General features: G+C 38.8%; 1 protein-coding gene across 2 annotated transcripts in view; it reads left to right on the top strand.

The window, feature by feature from the left end:
• Positions 1 to 17,211, top strand: part of trappc13 (trafficking protein particle complex 13) — a 20,344-nt gene continuing 3,133 nt past the window's right edge. Inside the window, exons 1-12 of one of the 2 annotated variants that reach the window (XM_010878064.4) lie at positions 1 to 109; positions 1,928 to 1,996; positions 9,482 to 9,581; positions 9,798 to 9,882; positions 9,980 to 10,107; positions 10,288 to 10,360; positions 11,065 to 11,109; positions 11,398 to 11,415; positions 13,172 to 13,305; positions 13,618 to 13,816; positions 15,419 to 15,519; positions 16,917 to 17,064. In XM_010878064.4, the coding sequence (XP_010876366.1) occupies positions 64 to 109; positions 1,928 to 1,996; positions 9,482 to 9,581; positions 9,798 to 9,882; positions 9,980 to 10,107; positions 10,288 to 10,360; positions 11,065 to 11,109; positions 11,398 to 11,415; positions 13,172 to 13,305; positions 13,618 to 13,816; positions 15,419 to 15,519; positions 16,917 to 17,064 (1,146 nt within the window). In that variant the 5' untranslated portion in view covers positions 1 to 63. The remainder of the gene's footprint in view (positions 110 to 1,927; positions 1,997 to 9,481; positions 9,582 to 9,797; positions 9,883 to 9,979; positions 10,108 to 10,287; positions 10,361 to 11,064; positions 11,110 to 11,397; positions 11,416 to 13,171; positions 13,306 to 13,617; positions 13,817 to 15,418; positions 15,520 to 16,916; positions 17,065 to 17,211) is intronic. The other variant, XM_010878065.4, reaches the window with a different exon arrangement.

Raw genomic sequence — 17,211 nt, forward strand, 5'->3', positions numbered from 1 at the left:
CCACAATACTGTCTCTAACAAGTTTGTCCCTCTCCGCTTCCTGTGAAGTCGTCTTCCGACAAAATGGAAGTGAATCAGGCAAAACAAGAGCATCTGCTTGCTTTAAAAGGTATTTACTAAATTAAATACATTGCAAGAGTTTATAAAATAATGTGCTTAACCAGTTTACGTTTGGATTTTGACGCAATGTTTATATCTGAATAGCTATAGGTAGTTGTTTACTGTCGCAAATGAAACTGCTATTAGTTGGCTATAATGGCTACTCGACTTAGATAACATTACTGACTAATAAATAGGAACTTCTTTTGCGAAGCTAACGTGAAATATACTGGAAAAATGTAACGATGAATTATGAACAAACTAGCTTAAGTCACTAGTAGTATACACTAGTAAACACTTTAAAGTAACTACGAGCTGCAAAAAAACCGGCTCCAGAGGTTGACACCGTGACAAATCTACAGCAGTGTGGCTACATTTAATGACAGTAATACAGACTAAATCTGCGGTGGTCAGTGGATAAACTAACAATTTGTTGAACGTTTGTGTAAAAACAAAGTACTAGCTAGTGGTTTCTGTGATTGCTTCCCATGAGCATGCTATTTTGTAGAATATTCTATTTACGTAGTCTGGGGAGCATTCGATTCTTCATATTAGGCAGTATTGTAACATTCTATCCTTCTGTGCTGGTGGTGACTGGATGAAATACTGTATCCCACTTTGAATCTCCAAATATTTAACTGCTGTTACCAAACTATTTTTCTGAGTAGGTTTAAGAATTTCCTTGAATCGTAAAGTGGTGCTGCTAGGAAACATAGGATACTCAAAATATACTATGACATACATTTTATTTTACAGTAAGTCGTGTGCATATACGATTATGGGGAATTAGTGTATATACACTATAGAGTTGATTAACACTTTTAAAATATCAGTGAAATTGGGTGGTAAACAAGATTATCTTTGAATATCAGTTATAAAAAGTCTGAATAAGTCAAATATCTGGTCTTTGTTTAATATTATTTAAAAATGTCTTAAGTTTCTTGGATTGGTCCTCCAGAGAGAAATGACCATTATTATACATGAAAATATTTAACTTTTTTAAATTTCAATGAAAATAATCACTAATTGTTTGTCATTCCTCTTTCAAAAAGTAATCTAAAAAACTTGGGGAATTCTGTAAAATAAAGCATTGTAATTGTATTTGATAATGGTGTGAAAGAAGTGTATACCCTCTAATTTTGAGTAAAATGTGTACATTTTACTTACAAATGTATAAATCGACAAATCTACTTATGGATCATGTTGAGATGACTTACCGGGTTTCATTATGATTTCTTTATAATCTCCATAAGACAGAAGAAATGAAGCTAGTGTGCGTGCAGCGTTATCTTGTTATTACTTTCCACCGAATAACACAATTTGATAGAACTTTATGGAATGACGATTATGTGGAATATTTATTTGTGTCAGCGAAAACACAACAGTGGAGAAACTCAATCGGGTGTGGTACATACCATATACATTTTATGTGATGAATGTCAGTTGCAGGTTTTAAATTTGACTTTTTCTTATATCTCCAAAGATGTTTCGTTGGCTTGTGCAGAAAGCCTATGAGCTCGATCATGAATTCATGCACCCAGCAGAAGCCATCCATGAGCTACAAAATTATTAAATACTGTCTGGATGGAGAAAGTTCTGTCTGGAGAAGACTTTACTGAATTTGTCCACTCCTGTGAACACTGGATCTGTTGTATAGCATACTGTTTCACAAATATAGCTTGAGGCCTGAACAGTTTTGTGTGTGCATTTAACAGCAATACATGGCATGTACATGGTCCTCTATCTTAACAAGATTTGTTTTTGGACAGTTGCAAGACAGAATACCAGCCTAAGTAAAATATTGAATCTCTTTTTAATCCTTTCACAGTGATGCGGTTAACAAAACCCACACTCTTTACTAACATGCCAGTGACATGTGAAGATAGAGACCTCCCAGGTAAGCCTCTTGATTTATTGTATGTATTTATTTATCTGGTTTAACTTAGTGTTTTGGGATATTGTTGTCAACACTTTGGCTAGTCCTGGCCATTAAAGCTTGTAACGCCCTACTTGCTCAGTCATCCAGTTTGGAGGGTGACACCAAATGACGTGTAAGTCTTAATTAGGGATGCACGGATCTGTTACTGGCATCGGATCAGGTATCGGCAACAGCGAGTTTATTTCATGAGCCAATGCCATGCAACAGATTGTCTTAACAACTTGTTTGAATTTGTTTATAAACCACTTTCAACTATGCGATTTCTTATCTTGATATCTATTCAGATTCAAAGCTAAACTTGCTGTATTGCCTTTCCTTTTAGTTCCATCTTCAACTGATAAGCTAGATAGCCTATTACCAACATGCTAAACATGCCGATTCACATGGAATATTATGATGTCAACAATGCCTATAAGAAAATGCATGTTTAAACTTTGAGGGAAAAATGTCACAAATCCTCTTTCCCGCTTTACTTTGATTTAGAATTACTGCCTTGGAGTTTTCATGGAGATTTGATCTTGTTGGTCTAAGTTCCACTTTAAATCTTAAATATTGAGAAAGTTGTTAATAAAAAGTTGAATGACATACAATTCAGTCATGTAGAAGAATTATGGAAATCAAAGCACGTCAACATAATGAAAATTGAGGTATTCGATCGTTACTCAGCAGATACTCAAAGTTCACTACTCAGAATAGGCATCAACCATGAAAAAGTGGTTTCAGTACATCCCTATTAATAATCATATTGGCTGAGCTCCAAGATCTTTGACATCTTATAATACCCATTTTGGTTCTTTTGAATACTCATTAGTGCTCATGGTGCATTTTCTTTGCGGTTTAGAATCCAACAATAGAAATGACAAACTGTTCCATTGACCCTGTAGTCATGTACATTGCTACAGTTTAACAGAGTTGGAGACCAATTAACCTAACTGAAGTCTGATTTTAAAAGTGACTTGAGTAAGATTAGGATTGCTTTTACAAGGGGTTGGAGGCTTATATAATTATATTTCCATTTTGTTTTGACAGTGATAAAACAGAGATGAATATGGTGTGTAGAGAAGTGGCAAAAAAGCCTAACTCAAATGCATAATGTATAAAAAGGGATCATATACAGATTACCAAAACACACCTATAGTAAGTCACAATTATTTTAATGATTTTTTGTTGTGGTGGATATACAGTGGGGAGAACAAGTCTTTGATACACTGCAGATTTTACAGGTTTTCCCACTTACAAAGAATGTAGAAGTCTGTATATAGGTAGTCTATCATAGGTACTCTTCAACTGTGAGTGACAGAATCTAAAACAAAAATCCAGAAAATCACATTGTATGAAGTAATTAATTTGCATTTTATTGCATGCCATAAGTATTTGATACATCAGAAAAGAAGAACTTAATATTTGGTACAGAAACCTTTGTTTGCAATTACAGAGATCATACGTTTCCTGTAGTTCTTGACCAGGTTTGCACACACTGCAGCAGGGATTTTGGCCCACTCCTCCATACAGACCTTCTCCAGATCCTTCAGGTTTCGGGGCAGTCCCAGGGCAATACAGACTTTCAGCTCCCTCCAAAGATTTTCAATTGGGTTCAGGTCTGGAAACTGGCTTGGCCATTCCAGGAACTTGAGATGCTTCTTACTGAGCCACTCCTTAGTTGCCCTGGCTGTGTGTTTCGGGTTGTTGTCATGCTGGAAGACCCAGCCACGACCCATCTTCAATGCTCTTACTGAGGGAAGGATGTTGTTGGCCAAGATCTCGCAATACATGGCCCCATCCATCCACCCCTCAATACGGTGCAGTCGTCCTGTCCATTTTGCAGAAAAGCATCCCCAAAGAATGATGTTTCCACCTCCATGCTTCACGGTTGGGATGTTGTTCTTGGGGTTGTACTCATCCTTCTTCTTCCTGACAACATGGCGAGTGGATTTATGACCAAAAAGCTCAATGTTTGTCTCATCAGACCACATGACCTTCTCCCATTCCTCCTCTGGATCATCCAGATGGTCATTGGCAAACTTCAGACGGGCCTGGACATGCGCTGGCTTGAGCAGGGGGACCTTGCGTGCACTGCAGGATTTTAATCCATTACGGCGTAGTGTGTTACTAATGGTTTTCTTTGAGACTGTGGTCCCAGCTCTCTTCAGGTCATTGACCTGAAGAGAGCTGGGACCATTGATTCCCCATTTATGCCCCACGAGGTGAGATCTTGCAGACAGAGGGTGATTGACCATCATCCTGAACATCTTCCATTTTCTAATAATTGCGCCAACAGTTGTTGCCTTCTCACCAAGCTGCTTGCCTATTGTCCTGTAGCCCACCCCAACCTTGTGCAGGTCTACAATTTTTTTCCTGACGTCCTTACACAGCTCTCTGGTCTTGGCCATTGTGGAGAGGTTGGTGTCTGTTTGATTGAGTGTGTGGACAGGTGTATTTTATACAGGTAACAAGTTCAAACAGGTGAAATTAATACAGGTAATGAGTGTAGAACAGGAGGGGTTCTTAAAGAAAAACTATGAGTGCCGGAATTCTTACTGGTTGGTAGGTGATCAAATACTTATGTCATGCAATAAAATGCTAAATAATTATTTAAAAATCATACAATGTGATTTTCAGAATTTTTGTTTTAGATTACGTCTCTCACTGTTGAAGTGTACCTATGATAAACATTACAGACCTCTACATGCTTTGTAAGTAGGAAAAGCTGCCAAATCGGCAGTGTATTAAATACTTTTTCTCCCCACTGTAGGATGCAGGATAAATGAGCCAATTAGAAGCTTATTAGGTGACCATAATGATATAGATGCTAAAGGGCTTTATGATTTGATGTTTAGAACAAGGGAAGAATTCCTCTTACTGGCTGTCCTGGTTGAATTAATTGAGCCAGTTAAGTGTACCTTGTCCTCCACTAATATTGGCACCCTTTGCAGATTTGTGCAAAACATGCTGTGATTTATTTATTTATTCATCCTCTTGATATTTCATTCATAATATTTACCGACATCTTACATTTAATTAAAGCAATTGAAAGAATTTTTTTATTATAAAACACATTTTTCATTATGTGTGCCACAATTATTGGCACCCTCATTTAATTCTTTGTGCAATCTCCTTTTACCAAGGTAATAGCTCTTAGTCTTCTCTTATAATTCATAACTAAGTTGGACATTTGAGGACTCTCCTCTTCAGCTCATGCCAAAGGTTTTCTATGGGGTTTAGTTCAAGGGACTGTGATGGCCATGGCTAAACCTTGATTCTGTGGTCAGTGAACCATTTTGAGGTGTGCTTGTATCCTAACAAGTTATCCAGGGCCTTTGGAAGAAAAACAGCCCCAGAACATAAAGATCCAACACCATACTTCACAATGAAGATGATGTACTTTTCTGCATGGCTATCTTTCTGTCTACACAAAACCTAACACTTTGTTTCCAAAAAGCTATATTTTTGTCTCATCTGACCATAGAACCCGGTCCCATATAAAGTTCCAGTAACGTTTGGCAAACTGTTGGTGCTTGAGTTTTTTTGTTTGATGACAGCAAAGTTTTTTATATGGCGACTCTCCAAAACAATTATGTAGGTGGGGTCTGATCATAGTTTTGGAGGCTTTCTTACCCCAAGACCCAATTTGCGTCTGTAATTCTCCAGCTGTGATCCTTAGAGATTATTTGGCCCTTGAACCATCCTCCTCATTGTGTGTGGGTTCAGTATAGAGACACATTATTTTCCTGACCAATTCTTAACATCTCCAGTTGCTTTAAACTTTCTTAATTATTGCCCTGATAGTGGAAAACCGCTGAGCTGTTTCTTATTGCCATTTCCTGATTTGTGCAGCTCAACAACCTTTAGTCGCACATTATAACTTTTTTCCGTGTCTTTCCCCTAATGATCGATGATTGAGGGAATTTGGGCTGTGTGTCAACTCATATTTGTACACCATTCAAACAAGAATATCCATGGCTTAACACTATTAAGTGTTCCTAATCACTCAGGTGAACTTAAAAACGTAAAATATGAATGGGAATATGCATCAGATTTTGAATGAAGAGGATAAACAGCAAAAAAAATAAAAAATCTCCGTCCATTTAACTAATTTCTTTACCAAGGGTGACAATATTAGTGGAGGGCACTGTAGCCATTTTGTGTCAGTCAGTAATCAATAATAAAACCAGCCAGCCATCTGCTTCTGTTGAATCTCTGATTTTCCAGGAATAAATCAGTTTGTGTCCCAAATTGAGTTCAGTAGATGTTAAGATAGTTTACAGTATTTTCTTTTCTGTCAGAGGCCTGCCTACTGCAATGTGAACCTGAATCCATAAATCACAGTGACACCTCTAATAGTGTACTAGTAGCCTTTTACACATAGATGTAGAGTATTGACATTTATCATGAATATTACAGCTACAGATCTTACATGATATTGTGAGACTGACTACTAGACATGGTAGCATCATATAGTCCTAACGTGGGAATGTCTGGAAGAAAAGTATAGATATACAGTGGATATAAAAAGTCTACACACCCCTGTTACAATGCCAGGTTCTTGTGAATAAGACAGATAATTCATGTCAGAACCTTTTCCACCTTTAATGTGACCTATAATGTGAAAAGTTCAATTGAAAAACAAACATCTTTGAGGGGGAAAAAAAAAATACAAAATCACAATAACCTGGTTGCATAAGTGTGCACAACCTTAAACTAATACTTTGTTGAAGCACCTTTTGATTTTATTCCAGCACTCACTCTTTTTGGGTAGGAGTCTATTAGCATGGCACATCTTGACGTGGCAATATTTGCCCACTCTTCTTTGCAAAAGCGCCCCAAATCTGTCAGATTGCAAGGACATCTCCTGTGCACAGCCCTCTTTAGATCACCCCACAGATGTTCAATTGGATTCAGGTCTGGGCTCTGGCTGGGCCATTCCAAAACGTTAATCTTCTTCTGGTGAAGCCATGCTTTTGTGGATTTGGATGTGTGCTTTGGATCATTGTCGTGCTGAAAGGTGAACTTCATCTTCAGCTTTCTAACTGATGCCTGAAGGTTTTTTGCTGAAATTGCCTGGTATTTGGAACTGTTCATAATTCCCTCCTCCCTGACTAAGGCCCCGGTTCCAGCAGAAGAAAAACAGCCCCAAAGCTTGATGCTGCCACCACCATGCTTCACTGTGGGTATGGTGTTCTTTGCGTGATGTGCAGTGTGGTTTTTGCGCCAAACATACCTTTTGGATTTATGACCAAAAAGATCAACCCTGGTTTCATCAGATCATAACACATTTTCCCGCGTGCTTTTGGGGGACTTTGTTTTTGCAAACTTCAGCCGGGCTTGGATGTTTTTCTTCCGTCTTGCCGCCCTACCCCATAGCCCATTCATATGAAGAATACGGGAGATTGTTGTCACATGTAACACACAGCCAGTACTTGCCAGAAATACCTGCAGATCCTTTAATGTTGCTGTAGGCCTCTTAGAAGCCTCCCTGACCAGTTTTCTTCTTGTCTTTTCATCAATTTTGGAGGGACATCCAGGTCTTGGTAATGTCTCTGTCGTGCCATATTTTCTCCACTTGATGATGACTGTCTTCACTATGTTCCATGGTATATCTAATGCTTTGGAAATTATTTTGTACCCTTCTCCTGACTGATATACACTCACCTAAAGGATTATTAGGAACACCATACTAATACTGTGTTTGACCCCCTTTCGCCTTCAGAACTGCCTTAATTCTATGTGGCATTGATTCAACAAGGTGCATTCTTTAGAAATGTTGGCCCATATTGATAGGATAGCATCTTACAGTTGATGGAGGTTTGTGGAATGCACATCCAGGGCATGAAGCTCCCGTTCCACCACATCCCAAAGATGCTCTATTGGGTTGAGATCTGGTGACTGTGGGGGCCATTTCAGTACAGTGAACTCATTGTCATGTTCAAGAAACCAATTTGAAATTATTCGAGCTTTGTGACATGGTGCATTATCCTGCTGGAAGTAGCCATCAGAGGATGGGTACATGGTGGTCATAAAGGGATGGACATGGTCAGAAACAATGCTCAGATAGGCCGTGGCATTTAAACGATGCCCAATTGGCACTAAGGGGCCTAATGTATGCCAAGAAAACATCCCCCACACCATTACACCACCACCACCAGCCTACACAGTGGTAACAAGACATGATGGATTCATGTTCTCATTCTGTTTACGCCAAATTCTGACTCTACCATCTGAATGTCTCAACAGAAATCGAGACTCATCAGACCAGGCAACATTCTTCCAGTCTTCAACTGTACAATTTTAGTGAGCTCGTGCAAATTGTAGCCTCTTTTCCCTATTTGTAGTGGAGATGAGTGGTACCCGGTGGGGTCTTCTGCTGTTGTAGCCCATCCGCCTCAAGGTTGTGCGTGTTGTGGCTTCACAAATGCTTTGCTGCATACCTCGGTTGTAACGAGTTGTTATTTCAGTCAAAGTTGCTCTTCTATCAGCTTGAATCAGTCGGTCCATTCTCCTCTGACCTCTAGCATCAACAAGGCATTTTCGCCCACAGGACTGCCGCATACTAGATGTTTTTCCCTTTTCACACCATTCTTTGTAAACCCTAGAAATGGTTGTGCGTGAAAATCCCAGTAACTGAGCAGATTGTGAAATACTCAGACCGGCCCGTCTGGCACCAACAACCATGCCACGCTCAAAATTGCTTAAATCACCTTTCTTTCCCATTCTGACAGTCAGTTTGGAGTTCATAGATTGTCTTGACCAGGACCACACCCCTAAATGCATTCAAGCAACTGCCATGTGATTGGTTGATTAGATAATTGCATTAATGAGAAATTGAACAGGTGTTCCTAATAATCCTTTAGGTGAGTGTTTTTCAACAATGAGATCCCTCTGATGCCCTGGAAGCTCTCTGTGGACAATGGCTTTTGCTCTGAGATGCAACTGAGAAAATGTCCGGAAAATCCTACAGCTGAACATTATTTGTGATTAATCAGAGTCACTTTAAATAATGGCAGGTGTGTAATTACTTCTATTTAGCATGAGTTAGAATGTGATTGGTTAATTCTGAACACAGCCACATCCCCAGTTATAAGAGGGTGATCACACTTATGCAACCGGGTTTTTTTTAAATAAGGTTTTTATTTTTCGTAATTGTCCCCTCGAAGATTACAGTTTGTTTTTCAATTGAATTGTTTACCTTATAGGTCACATTAAAAGTGGAAAACGTTCTGACATGATTTATCTTTGTTTCTTTCTTTGACATCACGAAAACCTGGCATTTTAACAGGGGTGTGTAGACTTTTTATATCCACTGTATACAGTCCAAAGTAGATGCCATTGTGTCAGGTTCTTTTGCATCAACACTTGTGCTGTGTATGAGCAATTTGTGTGTGTCGGTTTGGGTGTACGTGTGTGTGTGTGTGTGTCTGTGGTTGTACGTGTGCATGAATTCTAAAGGGGATTTGTTTGGTCGGCTAATGAAGGAGGACCCATCCACCATTAAAGGAGCAGAGACGTTAATGCTTGGAGAAATGCTCACACTACCTCAAAACTTTGGGTAATAAACATTACAATAACATTTCTTCAACATGGTTTTTAACATTCAGACCGGCAGTTGGTATCTTTCATTTGTTTCAGTGAAGAATTGTCCTTTTTTGCTAGACAAAGCCTTTAGAGAAATTCGAGTCAAGAAATGTTAGTTAAGTTCTAGTTGCTGTTTTTCATTGGGCATTGTCTTTTTGGGATACTTGCGTAACTACTTTCCTCTGCACAGAAATATTTTCCTTGGCGAGACTTTCTCCAGTTACATTAGTGTGCACAATGACAGCATCCAGGTGGTCAAAGACATACTAGTAAAGGTACAGTACAGATCTAAAACATTGCAATAGAAACATGTTTAACCAATGTCTCATTAATGAATCAGGTTTAAATCATGCTTTTTGTCATGTCTTAAAGGCAGACCTGCAGACCAGCTCTCAGAGACTTAACCTATCTGCATCCAACAATGCAGTCACAGAGCTGAAGCCTGAATGCTGCATTGATGATGTCATCCATCATGAAGTGAAAGAGATTGGAACTCACATGTATGTTTTCTTTTCTGACTGACCGAATGTTCAATAATACATTCTTGACCATTGCCCTATGTAATTCTGATAAAGCTGTTTCACATAAGATACAACTAAAGGCAAGGCAGCTACATTTCCAAAAAAATACACCTAAGTTAATTTGAATGCTAATATTTGATGAATTTGTCTTTATTCTAGCTTGGTTTGTGCCGTAAGTTATACAACACAGGCAGGAGAGAAGCTATACTTCAGAAAGTTCTTTAAATTTCAGGTGAGTTATCTATGTTTGCCAATGTAATTTACGCCTAGGTGCCAAAGCTGTTGTAACATTATACAATGCAATGGGCATGGTTCTCTGGTTAGCGTAATAATTCACAGATCAAACTTCCATTTACTAAGGAAGGCATCTCATTTCGATATAAATGATTAAGAAAGAACATGAATGTAGCATATGACAATATGTCTAGATCTTGGAAACTGATAACGGGTACCTTTCTTTGGTTTAGCTGGCCGTACATGCCGATGTTAATTGATACAATATGAAAATTATGTCAAATAAGACAAGTTCTCTCTCCTTTTACTATTTCTCTCTTCAGTGTAAAAGGGACAAAATAGTATAGGAGACTAGACCTCAGACTTTAGCAATGTCACAGGTCCATGGCAGAGAAAAGGCAATTAGCACACAACCTTTGGCTTTGGAGCAACAAACATTCTTGTTACTTTCTGTCTTCAGTGTCAGATTGAATCTGCTCAGATTCACACAAACTAAGTTCAACTTCAGAAGATGTCGTACATTTCTGTAGAAAATATTCTGACAGTTCTAAATCAAATTTGGCTTATGGATTGTAGTCTTCTGTCACCATATATGATTGGTGATATTTGCTAATGTTGTGGAGAGAGGTGTTTTGTGGCTGTTGAATGGAGGAATCATTTGAGAAATCGGGATCATTTAGGTTTCAATCTATTCTCAATCAGGTTTTGAAACCACTTGATGTGAAAACCAAGTTCTACAATGCGGAGGTATGTTTTTCACCATCTTTATTACTATACCTCAGTCTTTTATTGCTTACACCAAAACCATTAGAAATACAATTTACCATTACAATATTAGAATTAGCCACATCATGTCATTCCATGGTCAGGCTTTTTCCATTGGTGAAACACATTGTTAAATAAGCTTTTCTTCTTCTCATGCTCATATTAGTGGCATTTCATTGGTTAGTCTTTGAAATAAGATTCATTTACACTATAATTTGGCATGTAACCTTCATTTGTTTATTGTCTCTTGTGTTTTATTTTCTCCATTAGAGTGACCTCAGTTCTGTGGTAATAGTTTTTCCAGTTTTCATTGCTGTTAACTCTTGCTTTCTTAATCCTTTTTGTTGCAGCAATGTCTGTCTTTCTCTAGAGCCAATGATCATGAACAATGGCAAAATATTTTAAAGCATGCATTATTGTTAAAGCCGAAGTGCAGTTAATAGCTTGGTTTTTATATTTGTGTAATGTTGTCACACTATAAGGTCGAACTAATACTGCAATAATGAACATTATTGATTAATTAATATTCCTTGAAAAAAGGAAAATAAAATTCCTGACATTTTAGACTGTCAAAGTGAGTCCAACCTTTCTCCTAGATGATCACAATCTGCTCTGAAAATTCATTTGGGTTAAAGGGTGAGCTCCTCTAGACCATCCTATCAGCCAATTAGGGTTGTGTATGTACAACAAATATATTTCCTACCACCCACAAATCAGACCAAATATGTTGAGGGCCTTGGAGGCTCGGGAGAATAAATTATATAACATAATTATATAATTATGTATAGGTTGAGGTTATTTTCATTGGATAAACACAGTGATTTATTAGACAAAGTGTTAGAAAAATTATATCACCAAGACTGCTTCTGCTCTTTAACATGATTGCTGAAAAGAATAAAAACCTATATAGTACGATAACACATCTCAAAAGGAAAGCAGATGTGTGATGCTGCTTCTGTAAAGGTCCATGAAATGCTTTTTCCACTATTTTGCCGCTGTTCTGACTTTTCTTCTTGAACGCTTGAGTCCTCTTGCTAACTCCTCTCTCACAGGACTGGTAAAATCGGTTGTATTGGGGCGTGGTGCCTAAGCGATTAATGGGAAACTTGGGAAGTGCAGTGATTAACCAATCCATCCTTTAGGGTGAAATCAACATCATGTGTCTTGGTCATGGCTGAATTTTTATTGGTACCTTATTCTCTATATGGAGCATTGCTTTTGACTAGGCCTGCTGATGCTTTCATCAAAAGCATTGAACTATACAGTGAATTAAGGGGCAGTTCAGACAGAGCCTAGTCATTTGTAATGGTAGCGTGGTTTCCATTTTGACAGGTCGTTTGAATGATTGGAATCTGAATGCACATTTTAATTACAAATTTCTATCAAATTGCACTACTAACTTATAATTGGAAAGCTTTTAATTTTAATGATGACTGGGGTAGTTGGTGTTAATGTAAATTAAATATTCTTTACACAAGGTTCTTGTAAACAGTGTCTGCAATACATTGGATAAATATAGGATGCTATTAGAAATATCCAATCTGATGTGTTGGGTGGTCAGGCTCAGCATGGGGGATGTTGAGAGGTGCCCTGCTCTGTAAGAATAACCTCAGTCTGTCTGTCTGGCAGAGTGTTTGTCTGTGGTCCCTACTTAAACACTAGCCTTTGGGTTGCAGGCATGAACTAATCTCTGAGCGCTCCTCCGTTCAGTTCAATACTAATCCACTCCTCAAAGGTAAATTGAGCAGACTTTCATACTCCATTTCATTTGGGCAACGCTGGTTGATTGGCAGAAGTACAAAGCCCTTGTTGTAATGGTGTATGATATACAGGTACATCGTGGTGTTTTCTGGTTCAACCTTTATGAATTAGTTTGTAACAAAAATCTGACACACACAAAGCCTAAATTTAAATGAACATTTTTCCTGTTAGGAGTCACAAGTTCATTGAAAAGAACTCAAAGTGCTGCCCAGTTAGATCCTTTGGGGAGGTGTTCCTATAGCTAGTGTTAGTGGTTAACGTTAGCACTGACCCCAACCCACAGACAGACGAGGTGTTCCTGGAGGCGCAGATCCAGAACATCACCACGTCGCCCATGTTCATGGAGAAGGTTTCTTTGGAGCCGTCCATGATGTACAATGTCACTGAGCTCAACACTGTGGACACTGGGGATGAAGGGTAAGGAATACACACACACACACAACACTTTAGTGTTATGTTAGGATTGTATTGTAACAGCCAGGAAAAAAGGAAAGACATACATCTTAAAAAGAGAACTGGAACTCAAGTGTTTGTATTGTCAATACCTTCAGTTTTATACAGCTTATTTGTTGAAACAACTTCAGTGTGAAAGCTGTTATTCTGTGCTTTTTATTCGATTACAGGTTTTACTTGGTTCATATTTTTCCCACTCTAGCCAAAGACGTCCTCACTGTATGTCAGAGGTGATTTGTTTTCAGTGTCAGCTCAGACTTTTCCACTGTGTACCAGAACGTCTACATTCGGGAAGATGTCCTACTTGCAGCCCATGGACACGCGGCAGTATCTGTACTGCCTGAAGCCCAAACCAGAGTTTGCAGAGAAAGCAGGCGTCATCAAGGGCGTAACGGTGATCGGCAAACTGGACATTGTGTGGAAAACCAACTTAGGAGAGAGAGGGAGGCTGCAGACGAGCCAACTACAGAGAATGGTACCAGAACATTATTAATTACGGCATACTGTTCTATTTAGGTGAACTCAAAAGGTATTTTGACGTCTTAGACAAAATAAACGTTTTGTCTGTTATTATAACACTTTGGATTTCAAATGATACAATGACTAGCGCCCTGCAGTTAACCTATAGATTTAGAGAGGTTTTTTTTTTATTAATCAGAAAATACCACACATTTTGGTTAATGGCAAATGACCTGGAAGACTAAGGAAGGCCTCTACAGTGGATGACCAAAGAATGCTCACCATTATGAAGAGAGAGGAAAAACTAAGGCTGAGATACATCTTAGGTCATACATTGAACCATTTGTATTGCTAGGTCAAACATGGTGTGCTTGCATACTCCTAATCTATTAATATTAACCTGGGACAAAGGGAGGTGAGTGACATTCTGACCAAGCACAGTATGTGAACTTGTGCTGGAATCCCCTGTAGAAGCATAAACCCCTCCCCAAAACAAACCAATCCGTATGCAGAAAACCACAAGTTGTGCAACAATGTAAATTGGTTCCCAGTTCACACCTAAACAACCAGGTGAGGGTAGAAACTAACCAATTAGTAACCTAATTAGTCAATCAAGTACAAGGAGAGAGCAAAAACCTGCAGACACACAACCCTCCGTGGAATAGTTTGGAAACCCCTGTTCTAGACAGATGAGAAAAATATCAGCATTTGGTGACGAGGAATATTTGGTGAGAAAAAGGAGCTGATATACCACCTCACCTGTGAAATATGGTGGCGAGTATTTTACAGTATGTTTTGGGAATCTATGGCTGCCACTGGAACTGGCGGCCTCAGTGGGATTTATTCTGAAGTATACAGAAACTTGTGTGTTGAGATACAACCATATTTACATATTTAGTCCTCCTTCTGGTCAGGTCTTTGTTTTTACTGCCCTAAGTTACTGTAACTCACCTCAAAGTTGATTAGTAGGTGACCTTAATGAATATATGGTCAACCGACTAAAATCTATGCTGCTCCTGTTGGATTTATGAAGGGCCTTGTCCTTGCCAAGATTATGTTCTCCAAATGGATATCATAATTTTCTACACATTCTGCCAAGATGAGCAAAAAAACAACACAAGTGTGTTTTCATAAGACAGTCATACAAGTTTACATCAACTTAATGTTTTATGGACCAATAGGCAGGGTTTGATACGTTTCATTCAGAAATTAATAACAAAACTGTACGGGTGCACTCGATTAGCGACAAGAGTCTACGTAATGAGCCAACGCTTGGAAGCACAATGTGCAGTAAACACTTGATTTGTTTATGACTGGCAGACCGAAAACATGCAAACTCAAAAATAAAAACGACTGCGATAATGTCTGGAATTACATTACATTAAACTAGTGACTAAAGTAACTGCCACAAGTAGTTTTGAACATTGCAAAGCAAGTGTTTCGATGGGTGACAGGATAGAAACTTAAGCCCGCTAGCTAGCTGAAGCTGGCACCTGACACCATTCTAATTGAGAAAACAACACCAATAATCTTGATGCTTCCAACAACGGGTCTTATTTAATGTTTCAGTCTCGGTCAACCTTCAGCAGTGTGTTGATTTTTCACCTGTCTCCGCCAGGCTCCTGGTTATGGAGACGTCCGACTATCACTGGAGATGATACCAGATACGGTCAACCTAGAGGAACCCTTCGACATCACCTGTAAAATCACTAACTGCAGGTATAGTCATGGTTGTGTAACGCCTTGTTTCTTGCCTGCTGCTGCTACCTGACAGAATCACACTCGAACACAGAGGACCTCGTTCTGCCCCATCTTTTATGTGGTTGCCTGGTAATAAAGTTGGTCCATTTGGTAAAGCAGTTTTACAGCCCTCTTCGCCATTCACAATTATCAAAACAATGGGAATGTAAATGAAAATAGTACAAAGACAACATCAAATGTTGAAACTGAGAAATGTTATTGTTTTCGGATAAATACATGCCCATTTTGAAATGTATGCCAACAACACATTTCAAAAAATTTGGGCCAAGTCAACAACACAAAAGCCTGGAAAAGTTGTGTAATGCTAAATAGCCTTAACCTGGTGGAATATCACACAACTAATTAGGTAAATTGGCACCAGGTCAGAAACATTGGGTATTAAAAGGTCATTCAGGAGAGGATGGGTCTGTCAAAAGTGAGAATGGGGAGGGGTTTACCACTCTGAAAAACTTTGGGCCAATTGTGCAACAATTAAAAAATAACTTTTCTCAAAACCCAAAAAACATAAGGGGGAGCCATGTACTTTTATTACAACACAATGATTTCCCAAACAAAATATTTTATTGAGTAGTATGATTTTATTCTGGAAACAGGTTTCAAAAGTATATATGAACTCTTTCAGCAATGTTAATAGTTCATACTAAACTGAGTAATTATACATGCTCAATTCAGAGCCAGAACTACCACACCCACTGGCTCCCCAGATAACATTAGCAAGTAGCTAAAAAATAAACCTTAGATGACCTATAAGGCAACAAGGCTGAAACTAAACAATAGTTTCCACATCATGGTGTAAAATGACCTGTTGAGAACTATGAAAAGCTTTCTTAATACACACTCGATTATCATGCACGCTGACAATCATTTATAGTATGTTGCACACCATACTACAAAAACCTTCTATACTAAAATAGAATTACATTAGCTGGTCCTCCTTCAAGCTCCTCTATGGCATGTGTCTGTGAAACAGAGACCTTACTCATCTGTCACTGGTTCTGTTTTGTGGTTGGTTGAAATAACATTTTGACCTTCTCACTTTCAAATAGTTTTGTTATCTTAGTGATAGATGCTTGCTTTGGCAGTAATACATCCCTGAAAGTGCATGGTCTACACAAATGCATAGTCTTATCTGTCTGAAATCAAACAAGTTTCCAAAGGTGTTATTTACTTACTCAGGATTCCCATCTAAGTTCTGGTTGAAGATAAAAATTTAAAAAATGAAAAGCTTGTCTTTCCACAGCGCTTGATGTCAAGTTTCTACAGATCTACAGAATATATGACAGCTACACATGGTATAGCACTGAAATGACATGGTGCTTAAAGCTCTGTAACCAGGCTGGTTGCGTATGTTGCAGTGAGAGGACTATGGACCTGGTGCTGGAGATGTGTAACACCCGTTCTATCCACTGGTGCGGCGTGTCGGGGAGACAGCTAGGCAAAGTCAGCCCCAGTGCCTCGCTCACTCTGCCCCTCAAACTCCTCTCTTCTGTCCAGGGCCTCCAGGTATCCTTTTAATGCTTTTCATGTTCGAGAACTTTGTGTGACCTTCCGAGTGGCATGGCTGTCTAAAGCGCTTACAATGATGGCCTGGCAAGATATCAAAGGACACGTGGGGACAGGGGCTTCAATAAATGTAGGATAAAAACAGAC

This window comes from Esox lucius, chromosome 14 (assembly GCF_011004845.1).
Source record: "Esox lucius isolate fEsoLuc1 chromosome 14, fEsoLuc1.pri, whole genome shotgun sequence".
NCBI classification, from domain to species: Eukaryota; Metazoa; Chordata; class Actinopteri; order Esociformes; family Esocidae; genus Esox; species Esox lucius.